This window comes from Mastigoproctus giganteus, chromosome 5 (genome assembly GCF_048544385.1).
Source record: "Mastigoproctus giganteus isolate SK-2022 chromosome 5, ASM4854438v1, whole genome shotgun sequence".
NCBI lineage: Eukaryota > Metazoa > Arthropoda > Arachnida > Uropygi > Thelyphonidae > Mastigoproctus > Mastigoproctus giganteus.
The window spans coordinates 87,884,528-87,902,959 of record NC_143579.1 but is presented as its reverse complement, the minus strand read 5'-3'; the positions used below and the strand labels follow the sequence as shown (position 1 = coordinate 87,902,959).

The 18,432-nt window shown below is 38.1% G+C and overlaps 1 protein-coding gene across 1 annotated transcript in view; it reads left to right on the top strand.

Annotated features, from left to right (window-relative positions):
- The window catches only part of LOC150085546 (putative cysteine--tRNA ligase, mitochondrial), a 322,579-nt gene that overhangs the window by 162,097 nt on the left and 142,050 nt on the right, over window positions 1–18,432 (top strand). Inside the window, exon 5 of the mRNA XM_090373333.1 lies at window positions 4,711–4,924. Within this exon, the coding sequence (XP_090229459.1) occupies window positions 4,711–4,924 (214 nt within the window). The remainder of the gene's footprint in view (window positions 1–4,710; window positions 4,925–18,432) is intronic.

The window sequence follows — 18,432 nt, the reverse complement described above, 5'->3', positions numbered from 1 at the left end:
TGTTTCTGCAAATATAAAAATTACTGGATTTCAGCTCTTGCTGATATATACACCTTAAACTTCGATGCGCTGGCCATATAGTGAATTGTTAGTACCGCCTACTCAGTGACGTTTGCTTGCCAATTCAACAGTATCACATGACTTTTCCTATCAATCACTTTGAAGAAATACACGACTTCCATACATATATACACGAAAAAAAATTTACGGTTAATGTATGCTTTATGTTACTTTTCAGAAAAAAAAATAAAAAATACAAGAGCATATAGCCTGTGTGATTCATGACAAATTGTTCTAAAAGAACGAAATAAAAAAAAAAAAAAAATTCATGAAAACCATCTACTGGGAGTCCAGTTAGATTAGAACATACATATCATATAATGATTGACAGGAAGGTCACATGGTAAAGTTGAGGGGAGAAGCGAATGTCACCCAGTAGGCGTTACTAAAAACCAACTATGGTAGCATTCTATGTATAGCCGCTGCAACACACTAAAGGCTTACCGCAGCAAATTTCGTTTTCCCCTGAGCCAACATCAATTTACAAATCTATCCTATTTATTGTAAAGTTTATGACCACTTTTAAGAAAACCCATTTGGTTTTATAACTGTAACAAAAATGAAACAACGACCCTCCTATGGGCGTCAATGGCCACAAGTATTCACTAAAAGGAGATTAATTGATGTTGTGTCACTGTTTACATCAATCCCTGTCCAAGAGGCTGTAAACTGCACCAAGAGGCTCCTTGAGAATGACTCAAACCTTCCAAACAGAAGTCTATTGATGACATCTGTACCACCCTCAACCTATGTTTGTCAGGCAGCGTCTTTACCTTTGAAGATTCCGTACACCAGCAGGTACATGGCACTGCCTTGTGTGCCCCTGTTAGTTCCGTTGTGGCCAACATCGCCATGGAAGATTTGGAAGAACAGATATTCCTGAACCCACCAGTACTTATTACAACATGGGTGGACGAAAAGTGTTCCGCGATTGTGGACTGGTCGGTCTGAGCAAGGTGAATCGCTCTGTCGTGTACTGCAAGGTGGTATTGAAGAGGTCTCGAAGTCTCTCCTATGTAGCAGCTGTCACAGTCTTTGCAGGCTATGCGGTATATTACACTGCTGCATAAGAGAGAGGTGACCAGGGTCTTTACATTGGAAACTAGAGAATGTAAGTTTCTACCAGGCAACTGCACACATTTTATGCAGTTTTCTCGGAGGATTTTTGAGATCTGGCCCGACATGCCTGGATAGTAGGGAATGTAGGCAATAGGTACATTGTCCTGAGTTGGTGGCAGTCTTGGGTGGACTGTGAGCTCCTGTGCTTGTAATAAACACTTGTCTAATATGTGTGTTGGGTAGCCACAATTGATCAAATCTGTCCTCACCCTAGAAATCTCGTTGCGCCTAGCTTCATCTGTGCTGGAATGGCTCCAAGCCCTGGAGAATAGAGTGCAGGCAGTGCTGTTGACATGACTAGGAGTATGGCCGGATCTGTAGTTTGCAAACTGTCCGCACCACATTGGCTTACTGTATACTGAGGTTTCTAGATGTGGGCTCATGCGTTTTACTAGGACATCCAGGAATGGAAGAGATCCGTCTGCTTCTAACTCTAGAGTGAACTGAATGAACACAGACAGGGAATTGAGATATTCTAGCAATGTTGTTTCAGAGCCACGTGTGGCGACGGTGAAGATGTCATCAACGTATCTGCACCATGTTGTAATAGGTACTGGTGGGTTCAGGAATATCTGCCCTTCCCATTCTTCCATGGCGGTGTTGGCCACAACTTAACTAACAGGAGCACCCATGGCAGTGCCATGTACCTGCTGGTGTACAGAATCTTCAAAGGTAAAGACGCTGCCTGACAAGCACAGGTTGAGGGCAGTACAGATATCATCAATAGACAGTGATGTTTTGTTTGGAAGGTTTGAGTCATTCTCAAGGAGCCTCTTGGTGCAATTTATGGCCTTGTTGGACAGGGATTGATGTAAATAGCGACACAACATCAAATGATGCCATAACAGCATTGTCAGAAGTTAAGAGCTTTAATAAGGCAAATGAACTCGGCGCTGTTAGTGACAGTGTGGGTGGTATTTCCTACAAGAGGTGTGAGGAGTCGTGCAATGTATTTGAATAGTTCATATGTAGGTGCATTGCAGCAGGACACAATGGGCCATAGAGGAACACCTGGCTTATGGATTTTTGGTAACCCCTAAAACTGTGGTAGTTGGCAGCCTGTGGCACTTCTGGTCCACCCACCACGACCTCAATCCCAAGCGGACTATGAAGTAATTGACTACTCCCGACACTTTCGCCACTGCCTCTGGTTAGAGTCACTCAATATATTGTGTAATTCGAGAGCCATGAACCGCTGCAAAGGCATGAGACTACAACCCCATCTTAGAGGCAACCGTTTTAAGTCTAGGCAACTGCTGGAGAAAAACTACAGATGTCCATGCAGCAACAATGAACACCCGTTTAATGATTGAATGACCTACCTCGTGCCTTCGCACACCTCACTGCAGGCATAGCTGTGTCCGTTAGAATAATTTTATCTCTAAACTTTCCATTTTCTGTTGACAAAGAGGCACGTTTAGTCTTGAAAGCTACAGGTATCTCTTTGTGATTAAAGATATTTTATTTTACTGGTTATACGCCTAATTATTTATTATCCTATGGATTCCAGTACAACAGGCCCATTTATCCTCAGTGATTCCATTATTTTCTCTGGAACACAAGTAAGAAAGGCTTAAGTTTTGCAAATTACAGTGTCTGGAGACTAGGCACCAGCGAGGTGATCTGATAGAGGTGTATAGAGCCTTGAATGGTTTGAGCATGCTCAATGGGATTCTTTTTCTCGCTCAGAATAATCACCTGAGAGGGCATAAATTCAAATTGAGGAAAGACAGCTGTAGGATAGACGTGTGGAAATTTTCCTTTAGCCAGCGGGTGGTTGGTTGGTTGGTGGAACAGACTTCCATCCCTTGTCGTGGAAGTTGATAGGCTAAATAAGTTTAAGGCTCAGCTGGACAGGTATTTCGAACGAACAGAGGGGTGAAGTGGAAGTGTTTTTTTTTTGGCTGATGCTGCATAAGCTTGCCTTAATGCCAAGACGTACCTACTCTAATTTTTCCTTTCCTAGTGCTTGTCATACCAAACAGATTAAACATTGCATTGTTCAGCAACATCAAGTGGATGCACTTGCTTAGATTTTGTGTGTTTCTTAACTAACAGCATAAACCCCTCCTCCCTTCCTGTCTTGTCTATCCTTTCTGCACTGTTTTTATCTGTGTGACACCACTTCTCTGATATCCTAACAGTATCTGCCCTTGATGTCTTGACTTGCACTTCAAGTTCATCAAATTTAACTATACTCCTAGCATTGGTGTACATGCAAGTATACCTGCACCTGTTGCTACTCTTATTTACCCTAACACACCTCCCATGTATTTACTTGTTCCACTATGACTCCCAGCAGTCCTGGAAATCTCCATTACCTTGCTCTCCAGGCTGCTGCTCAGTCTAATAGAAGCCACTCTCATTGATTGCCACTCTCTGTCTTCAACTCAACCACTCTGTTATCCCTTGTAGCAAATTGCCCTTAATACCATATTGCACCAATCTGTACAGTAATCTTCCATGAGCAACAGTATCAAAAACTTTCCTCAAATCCAAATATATGATGTCAAATTTATTTTTTGCATCCATTTCCTTTGTAACCACATCATAATATCCAATCAAATTTGTCAGACAAGACTTGCACTTAAAAAACCAATGCTGTTTCTGAATTATCACTGCAGTCTTGTCTAGATAATCCTGCAATGCTTCTTTAACGAGTGTCTCCATTATTTTCCCCGGAACAGAAGTTAAACTAACAGGTCTGTAATTACTCATGTCACCATTTGATCGCCCTTTGTGAATTGGGGATACATTTCCACATGTCCAGTCTGTGGGGACTTCCACTGTGTCCAAGGATACTCTCATAATTGTGACTGAGGGATTGTATCCTTTGTCGCCTCTTTTATATAATTGGGAAGATTCCATCCACCCCAGATGCCTTTTTTATGTTTAACTTCAACAATTTTTCTTCCACTTTTCTTTCAGTTATTACAAAATTCTTAATTTCCCGGTTAGAGTTTAATAGGCTTCTGTCCTCCACTTCCCAACAGAATTTATTGAGTTTTAAGAAAAGATGTGGAGGACGTGCAGTACAAAGTAACGAAATTAGCATTATAATTTTTTTAGCATTAGAGATGCATCTGATGCAAGAAAGGAAACTTATATAGCATGAATAAAAAAAAAAAAAACATTTTTGGATATGCATACAGATGGCAAGAATATACCCAGCTCCTTGACATAACATGGTCTCAACATTGCTATCTGTATGGACTACTCGGACTTGCTTCAATCATTATTTAGCATTATTTAGTAGAGGCAGTGAGATGATACAGATCCGGAATCCTGCTAGAGAATTACTCATAGGTTCAGGCCTGTGGACTATCTAGCAGCTGGCCTGTGACTTTTAAAAATATAAAATATTAGCTATTTGAATAACATATTTTTGGTAGAGTGTAAATTTTCCCTAGTTCAGTGTTTTGTAATATATAATGAAACACAATGTTCAAAAATAGATTATTGATAAATTAATTTGATTTAAGGGGGGAAAAATCACTTTGGGTATTAGTTATATCATTTTGACATTTACAGGTAATTTGTACTTTGACACAAAGAAGTATGGGAGAATTGGAAAATTAAGTTCTATTGATTTAAACGAAAAAGTCTTTGGATCTCCAAATCCTGAAAAAAAGAATCAAAGAGATTTTGTTTTGTGGAAAACTGCAAAACCAGAGGAACCATCGTGGGATTCTCCTTGGGGTTCTGGACGGCCTGGATGGCATATTGAGTGCTCAACCATGGCTAGGTAAGAGTTTTTGCATTCTTCAGAACAAAATTATAAATGATTTATGGTTGGCAGACTGATGAGTGAAATAAAATCATCCTGGCTTCTTTCATACTTTTTCTCATATCGTATGAATTTTGCACATTACTTCAAACTTTAATTAATTCCATGTTTGTTTACCATTTTGATGTTTAAAATATGTTCTGGTTCAATTTAAACAAAAATAAAATTATCTAATAAACTTGAGTTATATGAAAATTGTTTTGATGTGTGTAAAGAAAAGAAATGCGTAGTACTTCTTGGATGAACAAAACATCTGCAAGAGTGGGATAAAACCTAGTAAAATAAATCTGTATAGCACTTAATATAAACATAAAAGTAATTTAAAATTCTAATAATGGTTGTTAAGTTTTATGTAGCAACATCTAGACAATAGAATTAGTGAAAAATGCAGATTTCATTAAATAACTAAGCTTATTTAAACACTAGGTAAATGTGTAAAAAAAAAAAAAAATACCGAATGTTACAAATTTCTAAATGTTCTGTATCCATACTTTTACAGTCACTGTTGAGAAAGGTGTGGGTGCTGGTACACTGCACCATTGTGTACTGTCACAAAAAACACTGCCTTTAAGACAGTGTTACTGTCATGAATGATGAACACTCAGTTTACTCTGAGTTATGAAGAAAGGGTAACATATGTATGTACCCTTTCTTCATAACTCAGATGAATGTATGTATGTTACTATTAAGTTTACTGAAATGATATGGAAGATTATGTAACCACCACAATAAATGTATGAATGTGAACCTGAATCCCATCTTCAAGCCTATATGGGAGGTAATAAAGTTTAAAGTTAATAAAGTTGTGGCTTTATTAACTTTCCTCAGAAAGTTAATAAAGCCACAACTCAGCGATCATAATATTGTTTTTTTTTTTGTAAGATGCTGTTTTTTATATTACATTTCTACATATATGTTTCAAAATCGTTGCTTCAAACTAGTTAGAACATGGAGGAATTGGCAAGAATTCACATAGACTGGGGGTGGGGAATGAGAAATAAAGATATGTCTGACCATTCTATGCTACAAGCCAAGCCAAGCCGAGCCGAGAACCTCATGTAGTAGAACTAAGTTTTGTTGAACAAAGTAGAGATAATCTGCTAAATCCTAAAACCAACAGAATAACTAAATGAAATAATTTTTTTTTTTTTTTTTTATGTGAACCCCAAACACGAGAGGTATTAGAACCTGTAGTACTTAGTACCGTGCTTGGGTTGGAGGTTGAGAAGACGAAACAAGATATTTGTTGACATTGGACTTGAACTTCTGTAGATTGTAATTTTCAGGAAATACGTATGAAGGAAGGTTATTCCAGAAAACGGCAGTTGAATGAATAAATGAGGAAGATGAAAAGTTGGTTCTGTGGGTTTGAAGTTGGACAGTAAATGGATGTTGACTGGTGGCAGCACGTGTTCGGACTGTTTTGAAAGAGAGAGCGGGAATTATAGAAGCCAATTCAGAAGAACAGTGCCCATGGAAGTATCTTTAGAAGAGGCGTGCAGCAGAAACAGTACGTCTATGAGAAAGAGAGTGGAGAGACTCTGTTAGAGATGAATCATTAATTAACCTAACTACCGTCTTCTGAATGGAGTCAAGAAGCCTGAGAGAGGTTTTGGGGGCACCACCCCAGTTGTGGGAACAATATTCCATGGCAGAGCGGATTTGTGATTTATACAGAGTGAGCAGCTGTTTGGAAGAAAAGTAACGCCGAGAGCGAAAGAGAAAACCAAGTTTTTTAGATGCAGAGGAAGCAATATTTGTAATGTGCTTGTGCATAGTGAGATTAGAAGTCAGAGTAATCCTCAAAAGAGATATATCATTTTGCCTAGAAATCGGAGTTTCACTAAAGATAAGCATAGGAGCAGAAGAATCCTTTTTGCGAGATATAAGACAAGACTGAGTTTTAGAAGGGTTGAAATCAACTGTCAAGTTGATTTCAACCCTTCTAAATCAAGTTGTTGAAATCAAGTTGTCTTTGCCCCACTGGAGAGTTACCTGAAGATCGGCATTTAAGGAATTGGTAGCAGATTTTCGAGAAGTTGAAGCTAATTGAGCAGGACAAGGTTTCTCAAAATGGAAAGTGGAATGCAATGTGCTATCATCGGCAAAACTATGGATAGGATTTCCAGTCAATGGAAGAAGTCGTTAATATACCAGAGGAAAAGAGTGGGGGAAAGAACTGATCCTTGCAGGACACCGGCATTAGTGGAGAAGTTAGAAGACAGAGAGCCATCTACCATCACCCTCAGTGAACGATCAGAGAGAAAACTGGATAACCAATTACTAAAAACAGTTGGCAAACCATAAGATGGAAGCTTGTTTAGAAGACCTTTATGCCAAACACGATCGAAAGCCTTTGAGATGTCAAGAGCACCTACTTGTGTTTCACCAAACCTTTCCATTGGATTAGTCCATAAATGGGTAACATAAGCCACAACGTTGATCAGACGGAAGGTTTCTAGGTAGTTTAAAGTTTGGCGGTTAATTGATTTCTCCATTACTTTAGAAAGAGTAGAAGTAATTGCAATGGGATGATAATTGGATGGGAGGGATTTGTCACCCTTTTTAGGTACTGGCTGGATATGGGTAAATTTCCAAGCAGAAGGAAAAACACCTTTGGAATAAGAAGTGAAAACAGGCGGCAAAGAATAGGAGTAAGTTCAGGAGCACAGGTTTTGAGAACAAGTGGAGAAATACCATCAGGACCTGGAGCTTTCTTAGCATCAAGATTCATCAAAATCCTTCTGATATCCTTTTGACGGAAGGCCACAGGAGGCTTTGTTTGTTATTTGGTTTTTAGGAGCATTAGCAACTAAGGCCATATTGCTCCGGGAATATGCGGTGGTCATTCCCTTGACCTTTCCGCATCCTCCGTATTTGGTGGTGACGGGCTCGGACCCCGGTCAAATCAAGAAGCGTGTGCTACCCACTGCTGCTCCTTCCCACCTGGCTACGGAGACGCCTCCGCCACAGGAGGCATTGAATGGAGTGTGTTGGGAATGGTGGGAGGTGTTTTACCAAGATCATTAATACATGAACTGGAAGAAAAATGGGATGCTAGCAGGTCAACTTTATCCTTGGCTGAAGTGACAACAGAACCATCTGGTTTGGACAGAGGTAGGAGCAGAGATGGGCAAAAGTTGCAGCCAATAGCTAAGGCAAGAGACCAGAATGCTCGGCTACCATTAGGGCAAGAAGCAAGAAGCAAGTTTTCTACTCTTAGCCTGCTCAAACTCTAGTTTGGACTGATTAATAACTGCTTTACAATTGTTGCAAGCTTTGGTGTAGGCAGAAAATGACACTGAAGAATTAGAAACAAGCCAATTACGATATGCAACATTCTTCTCTTGAAGAGCCTTAGCACATTTATTGGAAAACCAAGGTTTAGATAAAGGAAGTGATTTTAAAGTGGAGTGTGGGATAAAGGATTCCATTCCTGCAAGAATAATTTCACTGACACGATCTGAGCAAACGTTGACATCAGAAGTTTTGAAACAGTAATCCGACCAAAGAAAAGAAGTCTCGCAGGTCATCCCATTTTGCATTCTTGTAATGCCAAACAACACGAGGTTGGGAATTTCCATGAGATAAAGGTTCCATTGGAGAAAAGACAATCACTAAGTTGTGATATGAAGTGCCTAAAGGAGCTCTCACTTTGACCGTGCACTTAGAGGGGTTGTTTGTGAGAAAAAGATCAAGCGTATTGGCTGTATGATTAGGATTGTCTGGTATTCTTGTAGGTAAATGAACAATTTGTGCTAGGTCATTAGTAATTGCAAAAGCCTCAGCATCTCGACCTGCTGGGTCAGTGTGACTAGAAAACGGAAGCCAGCTGGAGTTGTGAACTTTAAAGTCAGCAAGGAAAATTACCTCATTGTTAGGAAAGTTGGACTGGAGAAAGTCAAGTTGCAAAGAAAGGAAGTCAAACAGCTCCAAGTGATTTGTGGAGTTGGGAGAAAGTTAGAGACAACAAATGAATTTGACACAATGAGGTAGAGAGATTTTAAGCCAGAGAAGATCAAAGAGAGAAGATTCCAAATTGCCAAGTCTCTGACAGGGTATATCAGAACGGACATATGCACAAGTACCACCTTTGAGGCAAAAGGAATCATATAGCGAATAATTTGGGCATCTGAGATGAGCAGTAGTTGAATCAACCGATAACTGAGATTTGTCAGAAAAAGTACATGGGGTTTGGCAGACTGCAAGTGGAAATGGACATCGTTGAGATTAGAATTGAGACCACGTATATTTGTGAAATGAATTAGGAAGTCCTTGGAAGGTTTAGATCTTTTCGCAGATAAGCTTGTTCTATTAGTTTGAGAATTCATGGTGTATTCAATAGTAAGAAAAAGTGGGTGGGACATGCTGTATGAAGTAATGAAATTTTTGGATATGCCATACACGTGGTAAGAATGTACCCAGATTCTTGACATAACGTGGCCTCGACAATGCTTCCCGCATACACACTACTCGGACTCCCTGCAGTCACTATCTGGCAGAGTAGAGGTAGCAAGATTATACACTAGCTGATCCAGAAGCCTCCTAGAGAGTTACCAATAGGTTCGGTCCGGTGTACTAACTAGCGGCCGGCCTCCGAACACCATTTTAGAGCTGTACCCTCGAAATGTAAGGAACGTTGGATCTCGCCACAACATTCATCATAACCTCAAACCTCATCAATCATACTACATGATGGAAGAGATGGGGAAGGGTTGACCGGAACTTAGCTGTAGAGACTAAACATGGGTTCCACCACTTCAAGCCTCCAATAAGCAAAGTAGTGGTATTTTACCGGTTGATGAGAGTCATCTACCACCTAATACTGCCTGGTAACATAGAGGGGCGGCGTTCCTCCATGTGGTGTGGGCGCCACACCTCGACCCCTGCTTATGTTGGTTCACACCTGGGTGGTCACCCACCATGTACTTGTGCATGAAGGTTATACCCACGATTACTAACAGTCCCACCATCGTGAAGGTGCAAACAGAGGATTTGGCTGTCACGGACCGTCCGGACTTTGCCGAAATTGGGTCCACTTGACTTGAGTGCCACCCGAATATCAGTTCCATCAGCGTTTTAGACTCCCAGGTAGCAAGTACAGCTTGTCTGGCATATCTGAGAGAATGTCTGTGACAACCTCAAGGACCAATTAGATTTATGATGCTGGGGAATAATCAGGAAATGAAAAAATTTACTTAGTAATAGCTAAGCTATGGAATAAACAAAAGACAGCTATAAAAATCAGAAAATATTGTTAGACCTGCTAACTAAATAGAGAACTATATGGATGTGACTAGTTTAAAAAATATAGTAATGCAACTAGTATACGGATAATATGAAACAAATGACTTGTAAGGAGAAGTAGTCTGGGATCAAGGTTTAATAAGGCTGGAGGGGTATTCATTGAGATGATAATGATTATTAAAAGGAACCAATATATCTCCCAGGTTGGCTGCTTAATTAGTGTCTAACTTCATTTTGGTAGCTTAGTTTTTTTTCTGTGTTAAAAATCAGCTGTTTTTCTGTTAACCCACCTTTCCTAATTATTCCCCCATCATCATATATCTTTTAAGAATTGAGTGAAAGGCTTGTGTGTTTATTATCTCTTAAATAGTCAAGCAAATTTAAAATGAAGTTAATGACTTTGATATATTTTACAAATTTTTGAAATTAAATTATTTAAGCCATAAGATCTCCTTATTTCTTGACACTGCCTACATGAAAAAGAAGGGAAATCCTTTTTTATTCTTTTGTTTGAGACAGTGTGTTTATAGCCTTCCAAACTCGATTCCCAGAGAGGGATCAAAACATCATTAGAGCAGAGCAGAGCAGAGCAGTTTTGTTGAGTAGTTGGGTGTCTTATTATTAGCTTATGTAATTTAATTTTATTTTATTTACCTGTATCTCATTAAAGTTCACTCTCCTGTCATGTGGTTTCTTAGCATTAGTAAGTCCTGGTCTGATGGAACCTCCCCCCCCCCACACCAGTGGAATATTTATTGTGTGCATTAATTGCTGTTTCAGGGTTAGTGGCTGTTACTCTCTTACCTTTCTGAATATACAAACACTTAAATAGTTTTGTAAATCACAAGTTATTGTTTTTGCAGAGTAATGACATTAAATATAGTGATGGATAAAATGCCAACATGTAGTAACACTGTTTGTGTTACTACGTGTTGTCTAATGCTTTGTTTTGCTATTTTTGGTCTCAGTATAATGTAAACACATGCATTTCTTGCTGGACAGTTGCCATTACTGCTATGAATCTTGTTTGCCTTGCTTTATATTTAATAAATTATTATATAAAATTGTTTCTAATCAAAACAAGAAACTATTTTATATAAAATAGTTTCTGGTTTTGATTATTATTATTATTTATATAGTGAGACCTTCCTTACTGGTCACCTCTAAAAAGGGACACCTCTTTTTGTGGACACTCAGGCATAGGTCCTGGCCAGAAGTGTAACATGTTAATTACATGTTAAATGAGCTCTGTAGAATGTAAACTTTGTAGTGTGCATGTGAATACTTTAATAGTGTTCTTTTTGTATTTTCAATCTTGCTACACCAGACACTTTCAAGGGTAAATGATACATTTGCATGTTTTCATAGGCCACTAGGATTTGTTATGAAGGCAAGTGAAAGTCATTATGGCGAGCTGTAAACTATTAGACTTGTGATCGCTGTGGATTACTCATAGAGTTAATAATTTTAGCTCTATGAGTAATCATAAAGCTAAAATGAGCTAGTTTGCATATTAGAGACATTATGCTAATGGCAATGTCTCTAATATGCTCACCACTGCTGGTAGGGAATGGTTGCACACTTATTCAGTTCCACTGGCATGCATCACTTAGCAAGGCAATAAAATTGCCATACTGAGAGGTGTCATTGCTAGAGTTAAAAAAAATAAAAAAGTACTGCAGCAAATCTGTATACAGTCTGAAATACAACAAAAGTGTGAGAATATTGTTCTTTAAAAAAAAAAAAATCAATAAATAATAATAACACTTTACCAATGAACTGTATAGGTAATTTTTGGCCCTCAGCTCATGGGGATTTTCTGCATCAATGAATGTACAGTCCTATAAAAATTCTGTGTGATACTTCACATTATTTTCATAACTGCTTTAGCAAAGCAGTGTCCAATTTTTTGACTGAGGGATTACGTCAGTTTTCCCATACTGACATATCCCTCTTTCACTTAGCAGTGAGAAAAGGTGGCCATTTAAGTAGTTATATATAGAGGTTTTTATTGAAGTTTGTTCATGCATGCCTGCCGCCCCCCCCCTCCTACCTGAAATACTGGTTGAAATTTTTTATACATTACATAGATCGTGTATTAATATTTTGAGAAAGGAAAATTCTTGCTGTTTTCATCAGAACTGTGTGCAGAAATTAAAAAGAGAATTACAGTGAATTTAACTTGTCCAAACTATTGAAACTGCTTACATTGAACTCTACACAGCTGACACCTCTGTATAGTGGTCACTCTCTTCTGACCCCCAGTGGTGTCACTTTAGAGAGGTTTCAGGCTATTTATTATTAGTGGTAGTAGTTATACTGACAAGTGATGCAAGGAAACAAGTACACAGATCAGCAATAAAAAAAATAAAAAAATAATAAAAAAGCACTACCTACCTACCTCATCTGTCTATTTCTTCTAATAGTGTCTAATTCTTAAGTTTATTCAAGCTACCCACCTTCAGATAGTAGTTTGTTCCAACAATCAGTTACACTCTGGCTGAAAGTTACTTTTCACACGTGTTCTGCTGTCATCCGTTTTCAATTCAGGTTTGTCGCATTGGGTGCATTGTCTGAGAAAGAGTTAGAATAAGTTTACTGAGTCATTTATTGTGTCATTAAGTTTACTCAATCTAATCTATTTAAAGCCTTCAACACTTTAATCAAGTCTTGAAATTACGTAGTTTCCAAATGCTATATGTCATATAACATTGATTATCCCCATTGTATAAGACAATCTTGAGTACAGCATATAAGTTTGGAAGCCTCATTTTAAGAAAGATATGTGAATCTCTTGGAATGGGATGCAGAGAAGAGCAACCAGATTAGAGAATATACAAATTTCGAAATTTACAGAATTCGAAAATACAAATTATACTCTTACCTTTGTAAGAGTAGCCTTTGTGTTTTGTATACACAAAAGACTTCAGCTCTGCATATTGGAAACTTGGAATACAATATGCAGAACTGAAAGCTTTTGTGGTTAGAGTACCCCTCTGTGTTCTTAACTACTCTGGTTGCTCCTCTTTTTGCCCATTTTAAGAATCCACATCTTTCTTAAAATGAGATTTCCAGCCTTGTTTATTATAGTCAAGATTGTGTTATACAATGGAATAATCACCTCCTTTTCCCTGCTGACAAAATTCTTGTATATCAGTGGCAGAACCCCATGAGTTGTTCTAGCAGCCTCTCTGCACCAATCAAAGAACTTCATGAGCAGTGTAGCCTGTCTGCACTGCTCAAGAAGTTTGAGTGCGGTACCACTTAATTGGCATGTTATTTTGTGATTGCTGCTGCTGGCCCATTTGCAGTTCCTAATTTTTTTACACCTTTCTGTAGTAGTATGCCTTGTTAACTGTATGATCTGCAAACTTAGATAATAAGCACGATGTGCCATCATCAATATAAATGACTGAATCCTGGGAGGCACTCCAATAATAACATCAATCCAAGAAGTGCAGTGCTTGTCGATAGCCATTCTCTCTCAACTGTTCCTTTATCCATAGCAGTAACTTGTCCCATAATGCTGCACTGTTCAGATTTGTAAAGTGAAGCAGTGTCAACCTTTCTTGTGAAGCCGTGTCAAAAAATCTTTTTTTTTTTTTTTGGAATATAAGAACAAGTAGGCCCACTTTACGATGCTTCAGTTAACACCGTTTCACATTAACACCCTTTTAAAATAATAATGAAATAATAAAAAAAAACAAAAAAACAAAACGGGTTAAAAACAAATCCCGGATAATCGATTTCCTGGTTCATCCAAAAATATAGAAGTCCCCAACATATGTAAGAGATATGTTCCAGGACTTCTTACTTCATCGAGTTTTATGTGACTCTGGAATAACAAGTAACATATTGCTACTATATTATTATTGATAAATCTGAATTCAGCACGATACTTGCTAATGTTTGACCATTTTTATACATTCTTATTAGTTTAATTTTCTAATCCAAATCGATCGCTTTCTCTTTCTTGGTAGATTTATTAGTACCACTGTCACTTATTCTCTTAGTCGGCACCATAACGGTCAAAATGAAATTTTCTGTAAAGAATTCACAGGGTTAAGGTGAAAACTCATTGTTATCACCCCACGCGAGCTCACATTTTACTAAAGCACGTTTCTGGAGGAAAAACAATTTGCGCTTTCCATTTTATTGAGCATTTCTGTTAGCACAATCTATCATAAATGGGTAGTAAACTCAATCTTATTGCATTCGCAATAATACCAATAGCTGGAATTAGCATTAGTAGAGGCATTTGATGCAAGAAAGCCAAGAGAGCCAAAAAAAAAAAAAAAAACCACTTCCACTTCATCCCTCTGTTCGTTCGAAATACCTGTCCAGCTGAGCCTTAAACTTATTTAGGCTATCAACTTCCACAATAAGGGATGGAAGTCTGTTCCACCAACCAACCACCCGCTGTCTAATTCTGTGGATTTTTACGTTATTATGGGGAAGTGCTTGTTCCTTTACTGAAATCTTCAGTTATATAAAAAAAACCCATAAATAATTGGAAGAATCTTCTCTTTTTTTGATTGTTACTCCGATCTCACTTGTCCAATTTGTGTGTGCGCCATGATCGTCATTATTGATTGCTTATTATTATTATTTTTTTTGTTGTTTTAAATTTTACAATCCTAAAAATAAAAAAAATAATAAAAAATTGAGTGAAAACAAATTTGCGTATCGAAAAATGTTCAGCAACATATGTAAAAAATATTGTGGTAGATAAAAAACTTACCATGTACTACTCGTGTGTCCAATATGATGCTTCCCTTTATTTTTTATGTCGTGCATGGTTTGGTCACCAACATTATAATGGTTCGTTTGAGATTTAACAGAAGCACCGTTTTCAAACTTTTGAATAATTTCAAGTCTTTGTTTAACTGAAAGTGCAACTCGTCTGTGTTTACCCATCATTTTTACGATTTCTAAACAAAAAAAAAATAAATATATATTTACTATAAAAAAAATTTCGACATCCCTGACATAAATAACGAAACAAAATTTGTCTTTTTGCGGTGCGACGGAACACAACAATCAGTGCAACGTACTAAAACAAACTAAACATTTGTCCCCCCCCCCTTTTTTTTGAACAACGGTGTGAAAGACAGCAGGGGTTGCAAAATGAATCTCTTGGAATGGGATGCACATTAATCTCCCAATGACGACTTATAATGCCACTTCATGTCACTTATTTACGACTTGCAAAATATCTGTTATATTTTGCAAGTCGTAAACCTATTCTAGTTATTACTTGAATTTTATGATTTCTGGTTGTTTTTTTTTTTTTTTTTTTTTTTAATCTGGAATCTTGAAGTGGCCTGGTAAATCCAGAGTCTGCTGTATAAAAAGAATTTTAAATCACAAGCGTAAACGGTAAACGCAGCACAGGAAGTGGGTACCTAGTGTCAACATCAGTTGTTTTCTCCTTGTCTGCCTGTGTGCACATATTGTGAGCTGTGCCTTAAAGTTCAATAATTTCCTGTGTTCATTAGTGCCTTATTATTTTAAATAAATTATGCAACAATGTCTTCTCAGCATTGTGGTGAATCTGTGCCTGCACAAGTTAAAAAGAAAAGCCCCAAATCTCTATCGATTGAAGTGAAAATGGATGTTATTCGTTGTATGGAATCTGGTAAGTTGTGTTCAGAAGTGTGCAAGACCCTAAAGTTAGCACCTTCTATTGTTACGACCATTATGAATAATGATGAGAAGATAAAACAGTCACATACAGGAATTGTTAATGTGTTTCTAGAACAACTTATTCAAAGAGTGAGGCAGTGGAGAAGATGGAGAAGTTATTAGTGCTATGGATAGACAATATGAACCAAAATAACATTCCTGTAACACACAGGCAGTGGTTATGGAGAAGGCTAGGAGCTTGTTCAATGAAATTAATGAGGAACTGAGAGGGACTGAATCATTTTCACTAGTAGGAGCTGGTTTTCCCCTGTTAAAAAACTGGACCAGAATTCACAATGTAAAAATTACTGGTGAGGTGGCTAGAACTGACATTGCAGGTGCTGAAGAATATTCTCCCATATTCCAAAAGTTAATTGATGAAGGCTGCTACACCCCAGACTTAGTCTTTAATGTTGATAAAATGGAGCTGTATTGGAAGAAGGTGCCTGGTACATAGCCTGTGAAGAGAGGTCTGCCCCTGGTTATAAGGATGGAAAAGATCAGCTTACATTACTTCTCGGTGGTAATGCATCAGGCACTTTTTTAAGTTAAAGCTGATGTTGGTGTACCATTCAGAGTATCCATGTGTTATGAAGGGCATTGTGAAGACTTAACTTCCTGTATTCTGGCACTCTAATAAAAAGGTGTGTGTGACCCAGACCCTTTTTAGTGAATGGTACACTCTATACTTTTGTCCAGAGGTGGCTTAGTTTTGTGCAGTAAACAACTTGTCCAAAAACATTTCAATCCTTGACAGTGCTCCAGGACATTCAGCCAACCTTGAAGATATCCCTAACGATTTTCTGGATGTGAAGGTCATTTATTTGCCACAAAACACCACCTCACCGTTGCAGCCAATGGATCAGGGCGTTATTGCGACCTTCAAGGTGTACTAGTTACGTACAACCTCAAAGGGATTGTCGAGGCAGTGCAGGTATCTAACTCAATGACTGTGAGGGACTACTAGAGGTCCTACAACATCCTTAATGACATAAGTAATATTGCTGCAGCCTGGAAAGAAGTGTCACAATCATGCATGAATGGTGCTTGGAGGAAATTGTGGCCTGATGCAGTCTTACTTTCTTGAGTTTGAGCTAGTTTCAGCAGTGGCTGAAGATGTTACTCGGATGGGTGAGGATGTTGGCCTTGACAAAGTTGACATTGATGATGTCACTGAGTTGCTGGGTGCCTCCGTAGCCAGGTGGGAAGAAGCAGCAGTGTGTAGCACACGCTTCTTGATTAGACCGGGGTTCGAGCCCGTCACCACCAAATACGGAGGATGCGGAAAGGTCAGGGAATGACCACTGCATATTCCCGGAGCAATATGGCCTTAGTTGCTAATGCTCCTAAAAAAAAAAAAAACCAAATAACCAAATAACTGAGTTGCTGTAAAGCCATGATGAGCCTCTTTCACCGGAGGACTTAAGAGGAGCTGGCCTCACAACTTACTAAACAGGAATCTGAGGAGGAAAAGGAAGAGTAGGAGATTGTGCCAGTTAGGGCCCTCACCACAAAGACACTTCAATCAGTTTTGGCACAAATACAAACAGGCTGTGAAACTCTTATGTGATAATGACCCAGACTGGAAATGCAGCTCTTCCATCCAAAGACCTGTTACTAACATATTGAAGCCCCACTACAATATGTTAGAAAAGAGAAAGACTCAACAGATGTCATTGCCGCAGGTTATTTTCTAAAGTCAAAGAACCTGCAGAACCAGTCAGCTCTCCATCAGACTCAACTCATTACACCAATGTCAAGGAACATCAATGGGGAGGCAGATAGTGGCATTACTACATACTCCAAAGATGGCTCTACAGGAACAAAGTAGTAAGTTAAATTTTTATTTTATTACTCATATTTTATCTATAAATATTATTTATATTTCATAATTATAAAATAAACACAAATATTTAATATAAAAAATACTTATATTAATTCTTATGGTTCAATTTTCATAATGAAGGAACCTATCTCATTTAAATACATTATAATTCTTCCTTGATTTATACTGCTTCAGCTAGCAACCCTGAGGAGGTGGAATGTAACCCCGGTGTAAATCAGGACCTACTTGTATATGATATCAAAAGTATTTTTTGCTTCTAGTTTCTTTGTCACTGCATCATAGTATCCAATGAAATTGGTCAGACATGATCTCCCTTTAACAAAACCCATGCTATTACTCCACTCCTGTCTAGATGATCCTGTTATTATTTTTATGAACAATTATTTTTTTTTTTTTTTTTTTTTTAATGAAACTCCCATACATAAGAAGTATTAGAATCTATAGTACCTAGTATGGTGCATGGGTTTGAGGTTCACAAAATAAGAGAAAATATTTGTTAACATTGGACATGAACTTCTGCAGATTGTGATATTCAGAAAATACATGTAGTTCCTGCTTTACAAGTTCCCAGATTCATGAGGGTTCCCCCCCCCCCCGAGTAAAAGTATCAACAAAATCGAAAATATGAACATTAATTGCAATAAAATAAATGCTAAACATTCATAAATGCCATGCTATACAATACAGT